This window comes from Oncorhynchus masou, chromosome 33, assembly GCF_036934945.1.
Source record: "Oncorhynchus masou masou isolate Uvic2021 chromosome 33, UVic_Omas_1.1, whole genome shotgun sequence".
Taxonomy (NCBI): Eukaryota; Metazoa; Chordata; class Actinopteri; order Salmoniformes; family Salmonidae; genus Oncorhynchus; species Oncorhynchus masou.
In genome coordinates, this window is record NC_088244.1 from 10,040,118 (window position 1) to 10,060,738 (window position 20,621).

General features: G+C 42.9%; 1 protein-coding gene across 9 annotated transcripts in view; it reads left to right on the plus strand.

Moving 5' to 3' along the window:
- The window catches only part of LOC135527803 (extracellular sulfatase Sulf-2-like), a 322,483-nt gene that overhangs the window by 258,783 nt on the left and 43,079 nt on the right, over window positions 1-20,621 (plus strand). For all 9 annotated transcript variants that reach the window (XM_064956384.1, XM_064956383.1, XM_064956385.1 and 6 more), the window contains 2 exons: window positions 2,724-2,875; window positions 4,111-4,280. In XM_064956384.1, the coding sequence (XP_064812456.1) occupies window positions 2,724-2,875; window positions 4,111-4,280 (322 nt within the window). The remainder of the gene's footprint in view (window positions 1-2,723; window positions 2,876-4,110; window positions 4,281-20,621) is intronic.

Genomic DNA, 20,621 nt, shown 5'->3' on the forward strand with positions numbered 1-20,621 from the left:
TATATACAGGGTATAGTCCTCTACTACCCCCTATTACATACAGGGTATATTCCTCTACTACCCCCTATTATCTACAGGGTATAGTCCTCTACTACCCCCTATTATATACAGGGTATAGTCCTCTACTACCCCCTATTATATACAGGGTATAGTCCTCTACTACCCCCTATTATATACAGGGTATAGTCCTCTACTACCCCCTATTATATACAGGGTATAGTCCTCTACTACCCCCTATTATATACAGGGTATAGTCCTCTACTACCCCCTATTATATACAGGGTATAGTCCTCTACTACCCCTATTATCTACAGGGTATAGTCCTCTACTACCCCTATTATCTACAGGGTATAGTCCTCTACTACCCCCTATTATATACAGGGTATAGTCCTCTACTACCCCCTATTACATACAGGGTATAGTCCTCTACTACCCCTATTATCTACAGGGTATAGTCCTCTACTACCCCCTATTATATACAGGGTATAGTCCTCTACTACCCCCTATTATCTACAGGGTATAGTCCTCTACTACCCCCTATTATCTACAGGGTATAGTCCTCTACTACCCCCTATTATCTACAGGGTATAGTCATCTACTACCCCCTATTATCTACAGGGTATAGTCCTCTACTACCCCCTATTATATACAGGGTATAGTCCTCTACTACCCCCTATTATATACAGGGTATAGTCCTCTACTACCCCCTATTACATACAGGGTATAGTCCTCTACTACCACCTATTATCTACAGGGTATAGTCCTCTACTACCCCCTATTATATACAGGGTATAGTCCTCTACTACCCCCTATTATATACAGGGTATAGTCCTCTACTACCCCCTATTATATACAGGGTATAGTCCTCTACTACCCCCTATTAGATACAGGGTATAGTCCTCTACTACCCCCTATTATATACAGGGTATAGTCCACTACTACCCCCTATTATCTACAGGGTATAGTCCTCTACTACCCCCTATTATCTACAGGGTATAGTCCTCTACTACCCCCTATTATATACAGGGTATAGTCCTCTACTACCCCCTATTATATACAGGGTATAGTCCTCTACTACCCCCTATTACATACAGGGTATAGTCCTCTACTACCCCCTATTATCTACAGGGTATAGTCCTCTACTACCCCTTATTATCTACAGGGTATAGTCCTCTACTACCCCCTATTATCTACAGGGTATAGTCCTCTACTACCCCCTATTATATACAGGGTATAGTCCAATAGACCTATATTATCTACAGAGTATAGTGGACTACTACCCCTTATTATCTACAGGGTATAGTCCTCTACTACCCCCTATTATATACAGGGTATAGTCCTCTACTACCCCCTATTATCTACAGGGTATAGTCCTCTACTACCCCCTATTATCTACAGGGTATAGTCCTCTACTACCCCCTATTATCTACAGGGTATAGTCCTCTACTACCCCCTATTATATACAGGGTATAGTCCTCTACTACCCCCTATTATCTACAGGGTATAGTCCTCTACCACCCCCTATTATCTACAGGGTATAGTCCTCTACTACCCCCTATTATATACAGGGTATAGTCCAATAGACCTATATTATCTACAGAGTATAGTGGACTACTACCCTAGGGGCCCTGGTCAAAGGTGGTGCACTCTAAAAGAGGCTGGGCCTCTCTCAGAGTGGACGGCCATTTGGGGTGCAGGCTGAGTCTCTCTCAGACTGGATGGCCATTCTCTGGCAGACCTTGCTGTTTCATCCAGACAGACACTGACATTCATAGGTTTCTTTACTAATGCAATAGTTGCTTTTACATTAGATACAGTACTTGGCTCCCAGCCATAACAGAGAGAGAAGTCCTTTCAGGAGCCAGCTCTGACATTGCCTTTGTCCTGTTCTCCAGAAATCACAGAACTTATAGGAAAAGAACACACACAAGCATGCACGCTCATACACACACATTCACTCATGGTTAAAAACCCTTCTTTGAAGATGTGGTCATGTGCTTGTTTTGAAGTTACACCTTTGTGACTCATTCCAAATGAAAGGGGAGGCTGCTGCACAGCACTGCATTGGTATAAATTCATCACACACATGAATGGAAATCTAGAAATGAAAAAAATTAAAATAAAATCAAGAGAATCTCAATCGGTGTTACACTCGGTAACAAGACATGCAGTAACATGTGTTCCAAGCAGTTTCCCTAGAAATCCACCACGGTACGACTAACAGAAACCAAAGCCAACATAGGTCTACACTGTGTCTGTGCCGTGTATCGGCCATGTCCTGCCTCTCCCCTCAACCAAAGGCCTCATGCCATGCTAAAACCTATCAACTCATTATGTTAACGTTAAGCCACTGAACTCTCCCTCCCCCAGAGAGTAACACCTGGGCAGGGGTCTAGTTGTAGCAGTAGTAGTAACAGTAGTATTAGTAGCAGTAGTATTTAACTAGGCAAGTCAGTTAAGAACATATTCTTATTTTCAATGACGGCCTAGGAACAGTGGGTTAACTGCCTGTTCAGGGGCAGAACGACAGATTTGTACCTTGTTAGCTCGGGGATTTGAACTTGCAACCTTTCGGTTACTAGTCCAACAGCTCTAGCCACTAGGCTACCCTGTCTGTGACATTGAGCCCTCTACTTCCACCACTCAGCCTTCCCTCCCTCTCCCTCCACCCTTCAACAAGAATGTAACTAAGTTAATTGAATGGCCTGTGCCCCACCATGCAGGCTTCTTTGGGAAGTACCTGAATGAGTACAACGGTTCCTATATTCCTCCTGGGTGGAGAGAGTGGGTGGGGCTGGTCAAGAACTCCCGCTTCTACAACTACACCCTGTGCAGGAATGGAGTCCGCGAGAAACATGGCTGCGAGTACCCTAAGGTCTGTATAATACGTGTGTGTGTGTGTGTGTGTGTGTGTGTGTGTGTGTGTGTGTGTGTGTGTGTGTGTGTGTGTGTGTGCGTGCGTGCGTGCGTGCGTGCGTGCGTGCGTGCGTGTGTGTGTGCGCATGTGTGTGTTCTTTCACTCGTGCTGTGCCCTGCCTGTGAGTTAGCCATCTCAACTGAGTTTGCCAGTGTCATCCTCATCAATCAGTCAAGGCCTTTTCATTGTCCTACATTTACTCCTCTTCTCTCAAGATATTTCCCAACAATATAGATGTATCTATCTGTCCTGTTTCCCAACACCACCTGGCCCCAGTTTAGTTCCAGTTGTGCCTGCCAACCCTTGCCAGGAATGAGTGCCTCCCACAGAAGATAGGGATGGGAGGGGAAAACTGGAGGAAGGGAGGGGTGGTTTGGTTTATGGCATGAACACTGCCCTGCAGATGTACACAACCTGTTCACTAAAGGCCTCCTCTCCTCCCCCCACTGGCACTATCTCAAAGAGAAGGCGAGAGAGAGAGAGGGGAGAGAGAGAGAGAGAGAGAGAGAGAGAGAGAGAGAGACGGGGAGGAAGATGAGTGTGGATTTCTGACTGCATATTCCCCTTGGCTTGGTCTCAGAGGTGGAACCCTGGTCCTTGGCATTCCTTCAGTCGGCCCTGGTCTCAGAGGTGGAACCCTGGTCCTTGGCATTCCTTCAGTCGGCCTTGGTCTCAGAGGTGGAACCCTGGTCCTTGGCATTCCTTCAGTCGGCCCTGGTCTCAGAGGTGGAACCCTGGTCCTTGGCATTCCTTCAGTCGGCCCTGGACTCAGAGGTGGAACCCTGGTCCTTGGCATTCCTTCAGTCGGCCCTGGTCTCAGAGGTGGAACCCTGGTCCTTGGCATTCCTTCAGTCGGCCCTGGTCTCAGAGGTGGAACCCTGGTCCTTGGCATTCCTTCAGTCGGCCCTGGTCTCAGAGGTGGAACCCTGGTCCTTGGCATTCCTTCAGTCGGCCCTGGTCTCAGAGGTGGAACCCTGGTCCTTGGCATTCCTTCAGTCTCCATTGTCATGTCTGAATAGAGAGAGGGATCTCTTTGAAGACGTTGTTAATTGTAATAGTACATCAGCTACACCTGTGAAGTGTTGAAACGTTTTAATTCAAAGTAGAAAAGGGTGACTTGCAAAAGAAAAGCGTATTTACTGATGTCCCCTTTCATTGTGTGGATGTTAAATCAGCGTTTCGTCCTTCTGCAGGACTACTTTACGGACCTCATCACAGAGGATGGCATCAACTACTTCCGCTCGTCTAAGAGGATGTACCCTCACCGGCCAGTGATGATGGTGATGAGCCATGCAGCCCCCCATGGGCCAGAGGACTCAGCACCTCAGTACAGCACTGCCTTTCCCAACGCATCCCAGCACATGTGAGTGTCTGACACACACACGCACGCGCACGCACGCTCGCATGCACGCACACACACACACACACACACACACACACACACACACACACACACACACACACACACACACACACACACACATACACACACACACATACATACATACACACACACACACACACACACACACACACACACACACACACACACACACACACACACACACACACACTGAAGTGGGTTTACTGTGTAAGTGAAACAAGATCACAACATCAATCTGACTCATGCTCTTGCAAAAACAGAACATGAACCTTTTATGCAGTGAGGTTTTTATCGAGTGGAGGCTTGGATGTGAGGCTATCGGGTATAAACAAGGTATCTTGCATCAATGAGTAATGTTGAGAAATAGATATGATTCTTAGAAAAATATGTATTTTTTGTTCTCTCCTTCTTCTCAGAACTGTCTCTCTTAAAGGCCCAGTGCAGTCAAAAACATGATTTCCTGTGTTATATATACACAGTACCAGTCAAAAGTTTGGACATACCTACTCATTCAAGGGTTTTTCTTTATTTTTACTATTTCTACATTGCAGAATAATAGTGAAGACATCAACACCATGAAATAGCACATATGGAACCAAATCAAAATATATTTTATATTTTCAAAGTATCCGCCCTTTGCATTGATGACAGCTTTGCACATTCTTGGCATTATCTCAACCAGCTTCATGAGGTAGTCACCAGGAATGTGTTTCAATTAAACAGGTGTGCCTTGTTAAAAGTTAATTTGTGGAATTTCTTTCCTTCTTAATGCGTTTGAGCCAATCAGTTGTGTTGTGACAAGGTAAGGGTGGTATACAGAAATAGCCCTATTTGGTATGAGACCAACTCCATTGTCGTGTCTTTGGCTATGCCAGATTAAGTGATATCACATGCTATTCTCTAAAATCCTTTCTCCGTAATTAATATTACCTGATTGATAATCGTGTAAATGTAATTAACTAGAGAGTCGGGGCACCACAAAATAATATTTATAGAGCTGTTATGTTCTGAATAAAATCTTAAAGACCTAGTAAAATTCTACATCAATAGCAGTCAATATTAATCGTCACCTTAATTCAGTCTCATCTGAAAGTTGTAAATTCTTGGTTATCTTCACGAACCCTGGCTAACAAGTTGAATCAGCAATACAAAATTGGGTTTAATTATTTATTTACTAAATACCTAACTAATCACACAGAATTACATATACACAGTATGAATTATACCTTGATTACAAATTATGTCATAAAGGAAAACGTCCCTAGCGGGCAGAACAGATATGACAGCTGGTTACACAAAAGAAAAGGGGCTGGGTTTGAGTGAAAGAGCGGGAAGACTGAGGGACAAAGGGAGAAGCTGTGCTATCGTAAATACAGTTATCTTATGCATTCTAAATAACCGCCCATTTGGAAAAGGAAAATGCAATAAATATTTACTCTGAGCTGCGCTTCGGTAGGATGGTGGTAGATTGAAGGCCGTGTTGCCAAAACGAGTCCTTTGTCCTTTGAAGAATGTCTCTGGTGGTCAATTGGATACGTTGTAGTAACGGTGTTGTGTGGGAGATGGGATACTCTGTCTGTTCTTTCCTAGCCCGCGTTTGCGGCTGCTGTTGCTAACTCAACGGCTAGGAGGTATCACTTCTGTAGTGAATAAGAGTTCAAAGTTCATACCATTCGCAACCAAAGCTCACGCTGAGGTTGGCTTAGTTCTGTAGTTGACATGTTAGTCCTTTTAACGCAGAGGCTGCAGACCTCACGTACTTGGAACAGGAGGTTACATTTTCCTCAAGGCTTTATAGAGTGGAGTGAGAAGGGTGTGTCTGAATAGTTTTGTAACCCATGTCCCTTCACAGGGGCCACTGATTGAGCAGAGCCCTAACCTTATGAAATCACAAATCTCTCATTTGGAAGCTAAAATTACACTTAATCTCTTCACCAATAATTTTATATTCAAACATTTAAATTGAACAACAATTCCATGGGACTCCGATAACTACAATGTGCAGAATTTCCACTGTAGAGTTTATGTCCATCCTATCATTGAAGAGAATGTCCCAGATGACAACCGAACTGACATCATATTCATTAAGTACCACTGCATATGTTCAATTGGTCGGATTACCAGAATACAGTTAATTTCCCCCCACCTTCTGATGTTCCCAGAATCTCTATGTTAACCAAGGGGTTTTCAAATGTCACATCAGTAGGGTAGAGAGAGGAAAAAGGGTGGAAGGGGTATTTATGACAGTCATAAACCTACCCGCAGGCCAACGTCATGACAGTCCCCCCATGTTGGGTTAAATCTTGCGATTAACCTGCATGTTGCAAACCAACATAAAAATGACCGTGGGTTGTCCTGGTTGTGGACCATCGTTGTGGTCCCCATCTGGTGGTCGACCCTGGTAGGGTTCTGCGAATGAAGTCCGCTCCATGGCTGGACAGCAGATGTCCAGTTGGTGGTCGCCGTTGCAGTCCCCCTTCTGGTGGTCGACCCGGGTAGGGTTTCTGCAAATGAAGTCCGCTCCATGGCTCAACAGCGGATGTCCAGATTGGGATCGCCGTTGCAGTCCGCCCTCTGGTGGTCGACCCTGGTAGGGTTCTGCGAATGAAGAAGTCCGCTCCATGGCTGGGCAGCGGATGTCTGGATTGGGATCGCCGTTCCGGACCCGTTGTCTGGTCGTCCAGACTAGAAGATCTGGGCAGTAATTTAGGCTTAACAACGCACACACACACACACACACACATGAAATATATCATTACATTTCCTCCCAAATTGTGTGGCACTACTTGATGGTTGTATGGGGAAGTTGTTTAGGGCTCTATCACTTTCTACGTGCCAAAGAAAATGAAACAAAATTAATGAAAGCATAAACAAAACAAAATATAGTTATGCCTCCTTAATCATCTAATTGGACTGTATTCTATCTACGTCCATGTTCTTGATGACCCTATCTTAGCATTGTCTAATATCATATCTTGGGCTTTCCTAATTTGCGGGGTGTTGCTTAGGGTACTATCCTAAGTTGATAACTATATGAGACTATAAGTCTACAGCTGTAAGGCACTAGTTTTGGGCAGTCTACAGGGATGACCTATGGACTTCTGGGAAGACAACTGGTGAATACTGTAGCTGTAGAGTGAAAGGCCTCATAATAAATGTTCAACTTTACTAAGGCTGGAATTCTGCTCGGACCCTTAAGTGATCCTAGCATAAATCCTAATTGGATGTTCCGTTGTGCATGTATGTTTATTCTTACGCAAGCGCACATGTCAAGGGAAGGAAACCAAGTATCCTGGCATATTACAACTTGTTCAGAATGAGTCTGACGTAGTCAGGTAATTTTCAGGTCAATGCCAGGAGGTCAGTCAGAATTGGTGTCGAGGGAGTCTGTAGTGGTTTTAGTACCAGTCACTGTCTTCCACTATTGTAGCGGCGGTAGGTATGAAGAGGTATACCTCATAGCTATGTTATCCACGGAGGAGCTAACATCATGACGGAAGTACTCTTTATGTATTAGAACAGTCGTATGTGGTGTGATCGTGGTTCATGACTTCTAATAACTTTTCTCCTGAAGGAGGGTTCTATTTATTAGTGGCGTGTGTTAACCAATGGAAGAGTGCAATGAAGATTCCCTTCCCCGTGTTGCACTCTGGGTGACTCCTATGTCGCTAATATCAAAAGCAATTTAACTTGTGAGGTTAGTTATCCTCTTACTGAGTGTTGCTGGACTGACTGTCGTATTGGTACTGGTACTCAAGGGGTCCAGTTTTCCTACAGATTTATTCTGAAATGTTATCCTACGGGAATACATGATTAGAGCACTTTACTAGTTGTCTTGGAGTGACTACTACAGATGGCAAGGAATGATTTTTGTCATAAACCTACCTCCAGGCCAACGTCATGACACCATATAATGGCAAAAACATCTCAAATAAGAGAAAAGACAGCCCATCATTACTTTAAGACATGAAGGTCAGTCAATACGGAAAATTTCAAGAACATTGAAAGTTTCTTCAAGTGCAGTCGCAAAAACCATCAAGTGCTATGATGAAACTGGCTGTCATGAGGACCACCACAGGAAAGGAAGACCCAGAGTTACCTCTGCTGCAGAGGATAAGGTTATTGGAGTTACCAACCTCAGAAATTGCAGCCCAAATAAATTATTCACAGAGTTCAAGTAACAGACACATCTCAACATTAACTGTTCAGAGGAGACTGCGTGAATCAGGCCTTCCTGGTCGAATTGCTGCAAAGAAACCACTACTAAAGGACACCAATAATAAGAAGAGACTTGGTTGGGCCAAGAAACACGAGCAATGGACATTAGACCGGTATAAATCTGTCTTTTGTCCTTGAAATCTGTCCTTGAGAAGCAGAGTAGGTGAATGGATGATCTCCGCATATGTGGTTCCCACTGTGAAGCATGGAGGAGGAGGTGTGATGTGTGGGAGTGCTTTACTGGTGACACTGTCAGTGATTAATTTAGAATTCAAGGCACACAACCAGCACGGCTACCACAGCATTCTGCAGCGATATGCCATCCCATCTGGTTTGCGCTTAGTGGGACTATCACTTGTTTTTCAACAGGACAATGACCCAACACACCTCCACATTTAAGGCTGTGTAAGGGCTATTTGACCAAGAAGGAGAAAGGTGGAGTGTTGCATCAGATGACCTGGTTTCCACAATCACCCGACCTCAACCCAATTGAGATGGTTTGAGATGAGGTGGAGAGCAGAGTGAAGGAAAAGCAGCCAACAAATGCTCAGCATGTGTGGGAACTCCTTCAAGGCTGTTGGAAATGCATTCCAGGTGAAGCTGGTTGAGAGTGTGCAAAGCTGTCATCAAGGCAAAGAGTGGCTACTTTGAAGAATCTAAAATATAAATTATATTTAGATTTGTTGAAAACTTTTTTGGTTACTACATGATTCCATCTGTTATTTAATAGTTTAGATGTCTACTTTGATGTTTTCCTTTTACTATTCTACAATGTAGAAAATATTAAAAATAAAGACAAACCCTTGAATGAGTAGGTGTGTCCAAACTTTTGATTGTTACTGTATATATATATATATATATATATATATATATATATATATATATATATATATATATATATATATATATATATATATATATATATATATATATATATAATCTTTCTACACTATGAGGTTGGAATAATACTGTGAAATTGTGAAAATTATGATAATGTCCTTTTCTTGTAAGAGATTTTTGAAAAGACTGACTGAAATTTCATCCTGTTTTGGTGGGATGGCCTGCCTGGTGATTAGTTAATAGACCAATAAGAAAGACAGTTCCAAACCTATCTCCCAGTTTTCCACTCAGACCACTCCCAGAGAGGCCTGCTCCAGGAATGGGTGCCTCCCACTGCTCCAGTGTGTAACCTTCCCCAGAATAGCCCCCCCCCCTCCCGCGCCCTGCTAATGTGCTGCTTGGCAGAGCTGGTAACCGTGGAACATCTCTCACTTTCTCTCTCTCTTTCTTTCTTTCCCTCTCTCTCTCTTCCCACTCTCTATTCCCTCTCTCTCTGTCACTCTGTCTCTCTCTTTCTCTCTTTCCCTCTCTCTCTCTCTCTCTCTCTTTCCCTCTCTCTCTCTCTCTCTGTCTCTCTGTCTCTCTCTTTCTCTCTTTCTCTCTTTCCTCTCTCTCTCTCTCTCTCTCTCTCTCTCTCTCTCTCTCTCTCTCTTTCCCTCTCTCTCTCTTGCTCTCTCTGGCTCTCTGTCTCTTGCTCTCTCTTGCTCTCTCTCTCTCCCTCAATTCAACTCAATTCAATTCACTTTATTGGCATGACGTAACAATGTACATATTGCCAAAGCTTATTTTGGATATTTACAATATAAAAATGAGAATCAAAATTGTCAACGGGACAACAGTAACAACAATAACCAAGTGTCAAAAGAACCATACATTCAACAATAATAGTATGCATACAGTAGAGTACATGTGTAGGTTGATTGGTCTGTCAGACACTGTCCCTCAACTTGTGGCAGGCAGCAATGTAGTGCGCTGCCAACCCACAGCTCTCTGCGTCCTCCCCCAACAGGATGGGTAGCCTATCCTCATCAGGTGCCATTAATACAGGTAACGAGTGGAGGGCAGAGGAGCCTCTCAAAGAAGAAGTTACAGGTCTGTGAGAGCCAGAAAACTTGCTTGTTTGCAGGTGACCAAATACTTATTTTCCACCATCATTTGCAACTATTTTTTTTTCTTCTAATTTTGTCTGTCATAGTTGAAGTGTACCTATGATGAAAATTACAGGCCTCTCTCATCTTTTTAAGTGGGAGAACTTGCACAATTGGTGGCTGACTAAATACTTTTTTGCCCCACTGTATATATACACAGTGTTGTAACAATGTACAAATGGTTAAAGTACACAAGGGAAAATAAATAAGCATAAATATGGGTTGTATTTACAATGGTGTTTGTTCTTCACTGGTTGCCCTTTTCTTGTGGCAACAGGTCACAAATCTTGCTGCTGTGATGGCACACTGTGAAATTTCACCCAGTAGATATGGGAGTTTATCAAAATTTGATTTGTTTTCGAAATCTTTGTGTACCTGTGTAATCTGAGGGAAATATGTCTCTCTCATATGGTCATACATTGGGCAGGAGGTTAGGAAGTGCAGCTCAGTTTCCACCTTATTTTGTGGGCAGTGTGCACATAGCCTGTCTTCTCTTGAGAGCCATGTCTGCCTACGGCGGCCTTTCTCAATAGCAAGGCTATGCTCACTGAGTCTGTACATAGTCAAAGCTTTCTTTAAGTTTGGGTCAGTCACAGTGGTCAGGTATTCTGCCACTGTGTACTCTCTGTTTAGCATTTTAGTTTGCTATGTTTTCTTGTTAATTTTTTCCAATGTGTCAAGTAATTATCTTTTTGTTTTCTCATGATTTGGTTGGGTCTAATTGTGCTGCTGTCCTGGGGCTCTCTGGGGTGTGTTTGTGTTTGTGAACAGAGCCCCAGAACCAGCTTGCTTAGGGGACTCTTCTCCAGGTTCATCTCTCTGTAGGTGATGGCTTTGTTATAGAAGGTTTGGGAATCGCTTCCTTTTAGGTGGTTGTAGAATTTAACAGCTCTTTTCTGGATTTTGATAATTAGTGGGTATCGGCCTAATTCTGCTCTGCATGCATTATTTGGTGTTCTACGTTGTACACAAAGGATACAATTGTAGAATTCTGCATGCAGAGGCTCAATTTGGTGTTTGTCCCATTTTGTGATGTCGTGGTTGGTGAGCGGACCCCAGACCTCACAACCATAAAGGGCAATGGGCTCTATGACTGATTCAAGTATTTTTAGCCAGATTCTATTTGGTATGACGAATTTTATGTTCCTTTTGATGGCATAGAATGCCCTTCTTGCCTTGTCTCTCAGATTGTTCACAGCTTTGAGAAGTTACCTGTGGCGCTGATGTTTAGGCCAAGGTATGCATCGTTTTTTTGTGCTCTAGGGCAATGGAGTCTAGATGGAATTTGCAGTTGTGGTCCTGGCGACTGGACCTTTCTTGGAACACCATTATTTTGGTCTTACTGAGATTCACTGTCAGGGCCCAGGTCTGGCAGAATCTGTGCAGAATATCTAGGTACTGCTGTAGGCCCTCCTTGGTTGGTGACAGAAGCACCAGATCATCAGCGAACAGTAGACATTTGACTTCAGATTCTAGTAGGGTGAGGCTGGGTGCTGCAGACTTTTCTAGTGCACTCGCCAATTCGTTGATATATATGTTGAAGAGGGTGGGGCTTTTAAGCTGCATCCTTGTCTCACCCCACGGCCCTGTGGGAAGACATTTGTGTGATTTTTGCCAATTTGAACCGCACACTTGTTGTTTGTGTACATGGATTTTATAAGGTTGTATGTTTTACCCCAAACACCACTTTCCATCAGTTTCTGTCCCTCTCTCCCTCTGTCTCTCCCTCTGTCTCTCCCTGTCTCTCCCTGTCTCTCCCTGTCTCTCCCTCTCTCCCTCTCCCTCTCTCCCTCTCTCCCCCTCTCTCTCTCTCTCCTCTCTCTCAATGTCTCTTTCCTCTCTCAATATCTCTCTCTCGCATTCTCTCTGTCTTCTCTCTGTCTCACACTCTCTATGTCTCTCTCTCTCTCTGACTCCTATTTCTGGCACTGTGCTAATTGCCCACCATCTGGGCCTAGTCTTCTGTCCTCTCTCTCCCCTCTGCCCCTCTCCCTATCTCTCTCTCCATCTCTCCTTCTCTCTTCCCCCCTCCATCTCGGCACACACCAGTACTCTTGCTGCAGGCATGTCCCTCAGGGCTTAGCGGTACCATTCTCAGCCATGCTTATCCAACATTCAGGGTGGTGTATGTGTAGTTGCAGTCTGTTGGCCCTCTCTCCTGCCTCTGAACAAATACTTGTTCACTTTCTCACACACACACACACACACACACACACACACACACACACACACACACACACACACACACACACACACACACACACACACACACACACACACACACACACACACACACTGCTCTGTGCTTAAGATTTAGAGGCACAATCAGCATGTAGCAAATGTAGTGTAGTGTAGTGCAGTGTCGTGTCTGAAGCATCCAGCTGTGCTGCCTCTGAACTGTGCACAGATTAGCAGGCATCCCACAGCCCTGCCTGGACAAAACACAACACGACACACCACAACACTACATTACACTACACACCACCACACTATATTACTCTACACTACACTACACTACATATCGCCACACTACATTACTCTACACTACAATACACACCACTACACGACACTGCACTACACTACACTACCACACTACACCACCACACCATACAGCACACTACACTACACCACACTACACCACAATACACTACACCAAACCACACCACCACACTACACACCACTACAATACATTACAACACTACAATACACAACACCACCACCACACTACACACCACTACAATATATTACACCACACCACAACACAACACCACAACACTACATTCCACACCACAACACAACACCACACCACATACCACCACACCACATTAAAGTACACACCACACCACAACACTACATTCCACACCACACAACAACACTACATTCCACACCACAACACAACACCACACCTCAACACTACATTCCACACCACACCACAACACCACACCACATACCACCACACCACATTAAAGTACACACCACCCCTCAACACTACATTCCACACCACAACACAACACCACACCACAACACCACACCACATTAAAGCACACACCACACCTCAACACTACATTCCACACCACAACACAACACCACAACACTACACACCACACCTCAACACTACATTCCACACCACAACACAACACAACACCACAACACTACACACCACACCTCAACACTACATTCCACACCACAACACAACACCACACCACAACACTACACACCACACCTCAACACTACATTCCACACCAAACCACAACACCACAACACAACACTACACACCACACCTCAACACTACATTCCACACCACAACACAACACCACATTAAAGTACACACCACAACACTACATTCCACACCACAACACCACACCACACACCACCACACCACACTACATTCCACACCACAACACAACACCACACCACATACCACCACACCACACTACATTACACACCACAACACAACACCACACCACATTAAAGTACACACCACACCACAACACTACATTCCACACCACACCACAACACCACACCACATTAAAGTACACACCACACCACAACACTACATTCCACACCACAACACCACACCACATTAAAGTACACACCACACCACAACACTACATTCACACCACACCACAACACCACACCACATACCACCACACCTCAACACTACATTCCACACCACAACACAACACCACACCACATTAAAGTACACACCACACCACAACACTACATTCCACACCACACCACAACACCACACCACATTAAAGTACACGCCACACCACAACACTACATTCCACACCACACCACAACACCACACCACATTAAAGTACACACCACACCACAACACTACATTCCACACCACACCACAACACCACACCACATTAAAGTACACACCACACCACAACACTACATTCCACACCACAACACCACACCACATTAAAGTACACACCACACCACAACACTACATTCCACACCACACCACAACACCACACCACATACCACCACACCTCAACACTACATTCCACACCACAACACAACACCACACCACATTAAAGTACACACCACACCACAACACTACATTCCACACCACACCACCACACCACAACACTACATTCCACACCACACCACAACACCACACCACATTAAAGTACACACCACACCACAACACTACATTCAACACCACACCACATTAAAGTACACACCACACCACAACACTACATTCCACACCACACCACAACACCACACCACATACCACCACACCTCAACACTACATTCCACACCACAACACAACACCATACCACATTAAAGTACACACCACACCACAACACTACATTCCACACCACACCACCACACCACAACACTACATTCCACACCACACCACAACACCACACCACATTAAAGTACACACCACACCACAACACTACATTCAACACCACACCACATTAAAGTACACACCACACCACAACACTACATTCCACACCACACCACATTAAAGTACACACCACACCACAACACTACATTCCACACCACACCACAACACCACACCACATTAAAGTACACACCACACCACAACACTACATTCCACACCACAACACCACACCACATTAAAGTACACACCACACCACAACACTACATTCCACACCACACCACAACACCACACCACATTAAAGTACACACCACACCACAACACTACATTCCACACCACACCACAACACCACACCACATTAAAGTACACACCACACCTCAACACTACATTCCACAACACAACACCACACCACATTAAAGTACACACCACACCACAACACTACATTCCACACCACAGCACAACACCACACCACATACCACCACACCACACTACATTACACACCACAAAACTGCAATAACTAAAACCACACCACACCACACTATACCACTACACCACACTACACACAACTACACACATCCACTCTACACTACACACAACCACTCCTCATCAAACTACACACCACAACTATACACTACAGTACAACACAATACATACCATCACACTACACTACACCCCACCCCGCCCCACTCCACTCCACTGCACTGCACTACACTGCACTGCACAACTCTGCACTGCACTACACTGCACTGCACTGCACTACACTACACCACACTACACACAACCACACCTCATCAAACTGCACTCCACTGCACTGCACTACACTACACTACACCCACCCTACCACACTGCACTGCACTGCGCTGCACTGCACTACACCCCACTGCACTACACTGCACTACACTGCACTACACTACAATACACTGCACTACACTACACTACACTCCACTCCACTGCACAGCACTACACTACACTACACTACACCCACCCCACCACACTGCACTACACTGCACTACACTACACTCCACTGCACTACACTGCACTACACTACACCCCACTCCACTGCACCCCACTGCACCCCACTGCACTACACTGCACTACACTGCACTGCACTACACTACACTACACTACACTGCACTGCACTACACACAACTACACTACACTCCACCACACAACACTCCACACCACTACACTACACACAACTACACTACATTACACACCACTACATCACACACCACCACACTACACTACACTACACACACCATCACACTACATAACAGAGCACTACACTACACTAATATAAGGAATTTCGAAATTAATTACACATTTATTTTTGATACTTAAGTACATTTTAGCAATTCCATTTTCTTTTGAAACTTAAGTAGATTTAAAATCAAATACTTTTAGACTTTTATTCAAGTAGTATTTTACTGGGTGACTTTAACTTTTACTTGAGTCATTTTCTATTAAGGTATCTTTACTTTTACTCAGGTATGACCATTAGTACCTTTTTTTTTACACCACTGCCAAACCCTGACCTCTCTTTCATCAACACTCGATGCAAACGTTTTTATGGTCTTCTCTGTGTTGCTCTCCACATCCCCATTCTGTCCCACATCTGTGAAGCAGTCAATTTTGGAGGTTAACTTTACAGTAATCAGTCACTTTTTACTTTGTCTCTCTCTCTCCCCGATAGCTATGGGCCATAACATAAGTCATGGTTTCTTTTTCTCTCTCCCTCCCGCTCTGATCATGATTATAATAATAATATAATATAATAATACCTATAATAATATCATACTATAATAATAATATAATATAATAATACCTATAATAATATAATATAATACTACCTATAATAATATAATAATATAATAATAATATAATATAATAATACCTATAATAATATAATAATAATATAATAATATAATATAATAATACCTATAATAATATAATAATATAATAATATAATATAATAATATAATAATATTAATAATAATATAATATAATAATACCTATAATAATATAATATAATAATATTAATAATAATATAATATAATAATACCTATAATAATATAATAATATAATATAATAATATTAGTAATAATATAATATAATAATGCCTATAATAATATAATAATATAATAATATAATATAATACCATATAATAATACCTATAATAATATAATAATATAATAATATTAATAATAATATAATATAATAATACCTATAATATAATAATAATATAATATAATAATACCTATAATAATATCATACTATAATAATAATATAATATAATAATACCTATAATAATATAATACTACCTATAATAATATAATAATATAATAATAATATAATATAATAATACCTATAGTAATATAATAATAATATAATAATATAATATAATAATACCTATAATAATATAATAATATTATAATATAATATAATAATATAATAATATTAATAATAATATAATATAATAATACCTATAATAATATAATATAATAATATTAATAATAATATAATATAATAATACCTATAATAATATAATAATATAATATAATAATATTAGTAATAATATAATATAATAATGCCTATAATAATATAATAATATAATAATATAATATAATAACATATAATAATACCTATAATAATATAATAATATAATAATATTAATAATAATATAATATAATAATACCTATAATAATATAATAATATAATAATATTAATAATAATATAATATAATAATACCTATAATATAATAATAATATAATATAATAATACCTATCATAATAATATAATATAACATATAATAATATAATATAATAATGCATATAATTATATTATAATATAATATAATAATAATAACATATAATAATATAATAATAATATAATATAATAATACCTTGTAATGCTTGTTAATGCTTTGTAACCTAACCTTTATGCCTTTTATAATATTTAGTCAATTTTACAGTGATATTAAGTCTATTTGCCTTTGATAGACAACTCTCAGACCTTTCCTGGTGTTCCTGTAACTCAACTATAGTCTATTGCATATTGCTAAATCATCTTTATGGAGTCAGGTAAACAATTTAATAGGCTAGTTGCATAGTCTTATCACGGATCGCATTTGAGGTATATATAATATACTGTACATACATTATATGATAGATACTACCTTCCTACAATGGGCCCTGGTCAAAAGTAGTGCACTATATATGGAATAGTGTAAGGGTGCCAATTGCTCCCAATCAGTGTCAGCTGAGCCCGCTCTAATGACACTCTCCCCTGCTCAGGACTGTGGTATGTTATGTGCCTCTGTTTACTTGTTTACTTGTTTACTTGTTTACTTGCCTCAGAAGAACGCTGGATTTCTTTTCTCTGTAGACTGCTTTAATCAGCTGGTGGCCTGTCAGCCTTCATTACGTTTCTCTGAGGAACTTTTCACTTTTTATTAAAGCACTAGGTTTTAGTTTCAGGCTCACTTTTCACACCAACTCTTCTCTCTCCTATAGTACTGAGTGTCACAGTGTCACAGGGTACTTCACCAACTCCGAGAACCCCTCCTTGCCTCTCATTAATTCCTCAGAACCCCCTTGGCCTCCCTATAGTTACCCCAATCATCCACCATGTCAAATCCCTCCGAACCCCCGTTCAGTTAGCCCTGCTTAGCTACACAGCTAGCACCCTTTAACTCCCAGTATTAATCCCCCTGCACCATGGAAACCTCCTATCAACCTCTTCCCCTCACTTCCTCCATCCATCAAAGAACTTATTGCCCCCTCCCCTCCCATATCTCCTCCCCTCCCACCATAACCTCGTAACTTCACCCCTTCTCCCACCTTGCCCTGGTGTCAAAACCCCTCTACAGCCCCTTATAGCATCCAATCTCCAACCGTGAAATTCCTCATTTTTCTCTCTTCTCTGCAATTCCGTCTCCCACTCGGTTATTGGAAGTTGTTCTGTGTTGGAGAGAGAAAAAAAATGGTTGATTGCCTCTGAGACCCAGTGGTGATTGTCCCTGACCCCAACAATCCGATATTTCCCTCCCTTTTAAGAGGAAATAGCTTAGCAGTTCAGAAGCAGCTGGGAGTCTTAGACGTGAGAGAGACCTGCAAGGATTGAACGGATTACACATTGTCAAATACAGTGGAGAGACCCAGCAGGGTGAGAGAGATGGAGGGAAGAAGAGAAATGAAGGAGGAGAGAGATATAGAACAGGCTGCAGCATCTCTCCCTTTTGGCCAAGACACTTACATGTACATTAGTCATTTACCAGAGTGGCTAGGGGGGTCTGGAGGTCTGGAGGAGGTCTATAGGGGGTCTGGAGGAGGTCTATAGGAGGTCTGGAGGAGGTCTATAGGAGGTCTGGAGGAGGTCTATAGGGGGTCTGGAGGAGGTCTATAGGGGGTCTGGAGGAGGTCTATAGGGGGTCTGGAGGAGGTCTATAGGGGGTCTGGAGGAGGTCTATAGGGGGTCTGGAGGAGGTCTATAGGGGGTCTGGAGGAGGTCTATAGGGGGTCTGGAGGAGGTCTGGAGGAGGTCTATAGGGGGTCTGGAGGAGGTCTATAGGGGGTCTGGAGGAGGTCTATAGGGGGTCTGGAGGAGGTCTATAGGGGGTCTGGAGGAGGTCTGGAGGAGGTCTATAGGGGGTCTGGAGGAGGTCTATAGGGGGTCTGGAGGAGGTCTAGAGGGGGTCTGGAGGAGGTCTATAGGGGGTCTGGAGTCTGGAGGAGGTCTATAGGGGGTCTGGAGGAGGTCTGGAGGAGGTCTATAGGGGGTCTGGAGGAGGTCTGGAGGAGGTCTATAGGGGGTCTGGAGGAGGTCTATAGGGGGTCTGGAGGAGGTCTATAGGGGGTCTATAGGGGGTCTGGAGGAGGTCTATAGGATGTCTATAGGGGGTCTGGAGGAGGTCTGGAGGAGGTCTACAGGGGGTCTGGAGGAGGTCTACAGGGGGTCTGGAGGAGGTCTATAGGGGGTCTACAGGGGGTCTGCTGGGGATCTATAGGGGATCTCGTGGGGGCAGTAGCACTGGAAGCATGCTAAATCTTCCTTTAATCACACCAAAGCTGAGATAAACAAATGCAGCTGATCCTTTATCGCTGTGCTGCCAACTGTCACAGCTATTAAAGCCGCTTATATTCACCACAGAGCTAGTGGATCGTCTGGGAGAGATACAGAGGGAGAGAGGAAAGACAGATACGGAGGGAAAGATGGAGAGTAGTGGAGGGAGGGTGAGATGGAGGGAACAGGTGAGAGTGGAGGGACTAACTCAATCACATGAGAAGAGACATTTGTTTTCTGGAGAAAATTCAGATGGTGGTGATGCCCCCCCCCGCTGTGTGTGTGTGTGTGTGTGTGTGTGTGTGTGTGTGTGTGTGTGTGTGTGTGTGTGTGTGTGTGTGTGTGTGTGTGTGTGTGTGTGTGTGTGTGTGTGTGTGTGTGTGTGTGTGTGTGTGTGTGTGTGTAACACACAAATCAGACACACACACAACATCCTCCCACTGCACAACTCACAGGAGAGAGAGTCTTTTTAATTGAACCAGTGACCCGCCAGCCACCAGCCCCAATACATTTCCCTTCTCCCATTGTTCTAATGTATACTTCTTGACCAAAGGCATGTGGACACCTGCTCGTTGAACATCTCATTCAAAAATCATGGGCATTAACATGGAGTTGGTCCCCCCTTTGCTGCTATAACAGCCTCCACTCTCCTGAGAAGGCTTTCCAATAAATGTTGGAACATTGCTGCGGGGA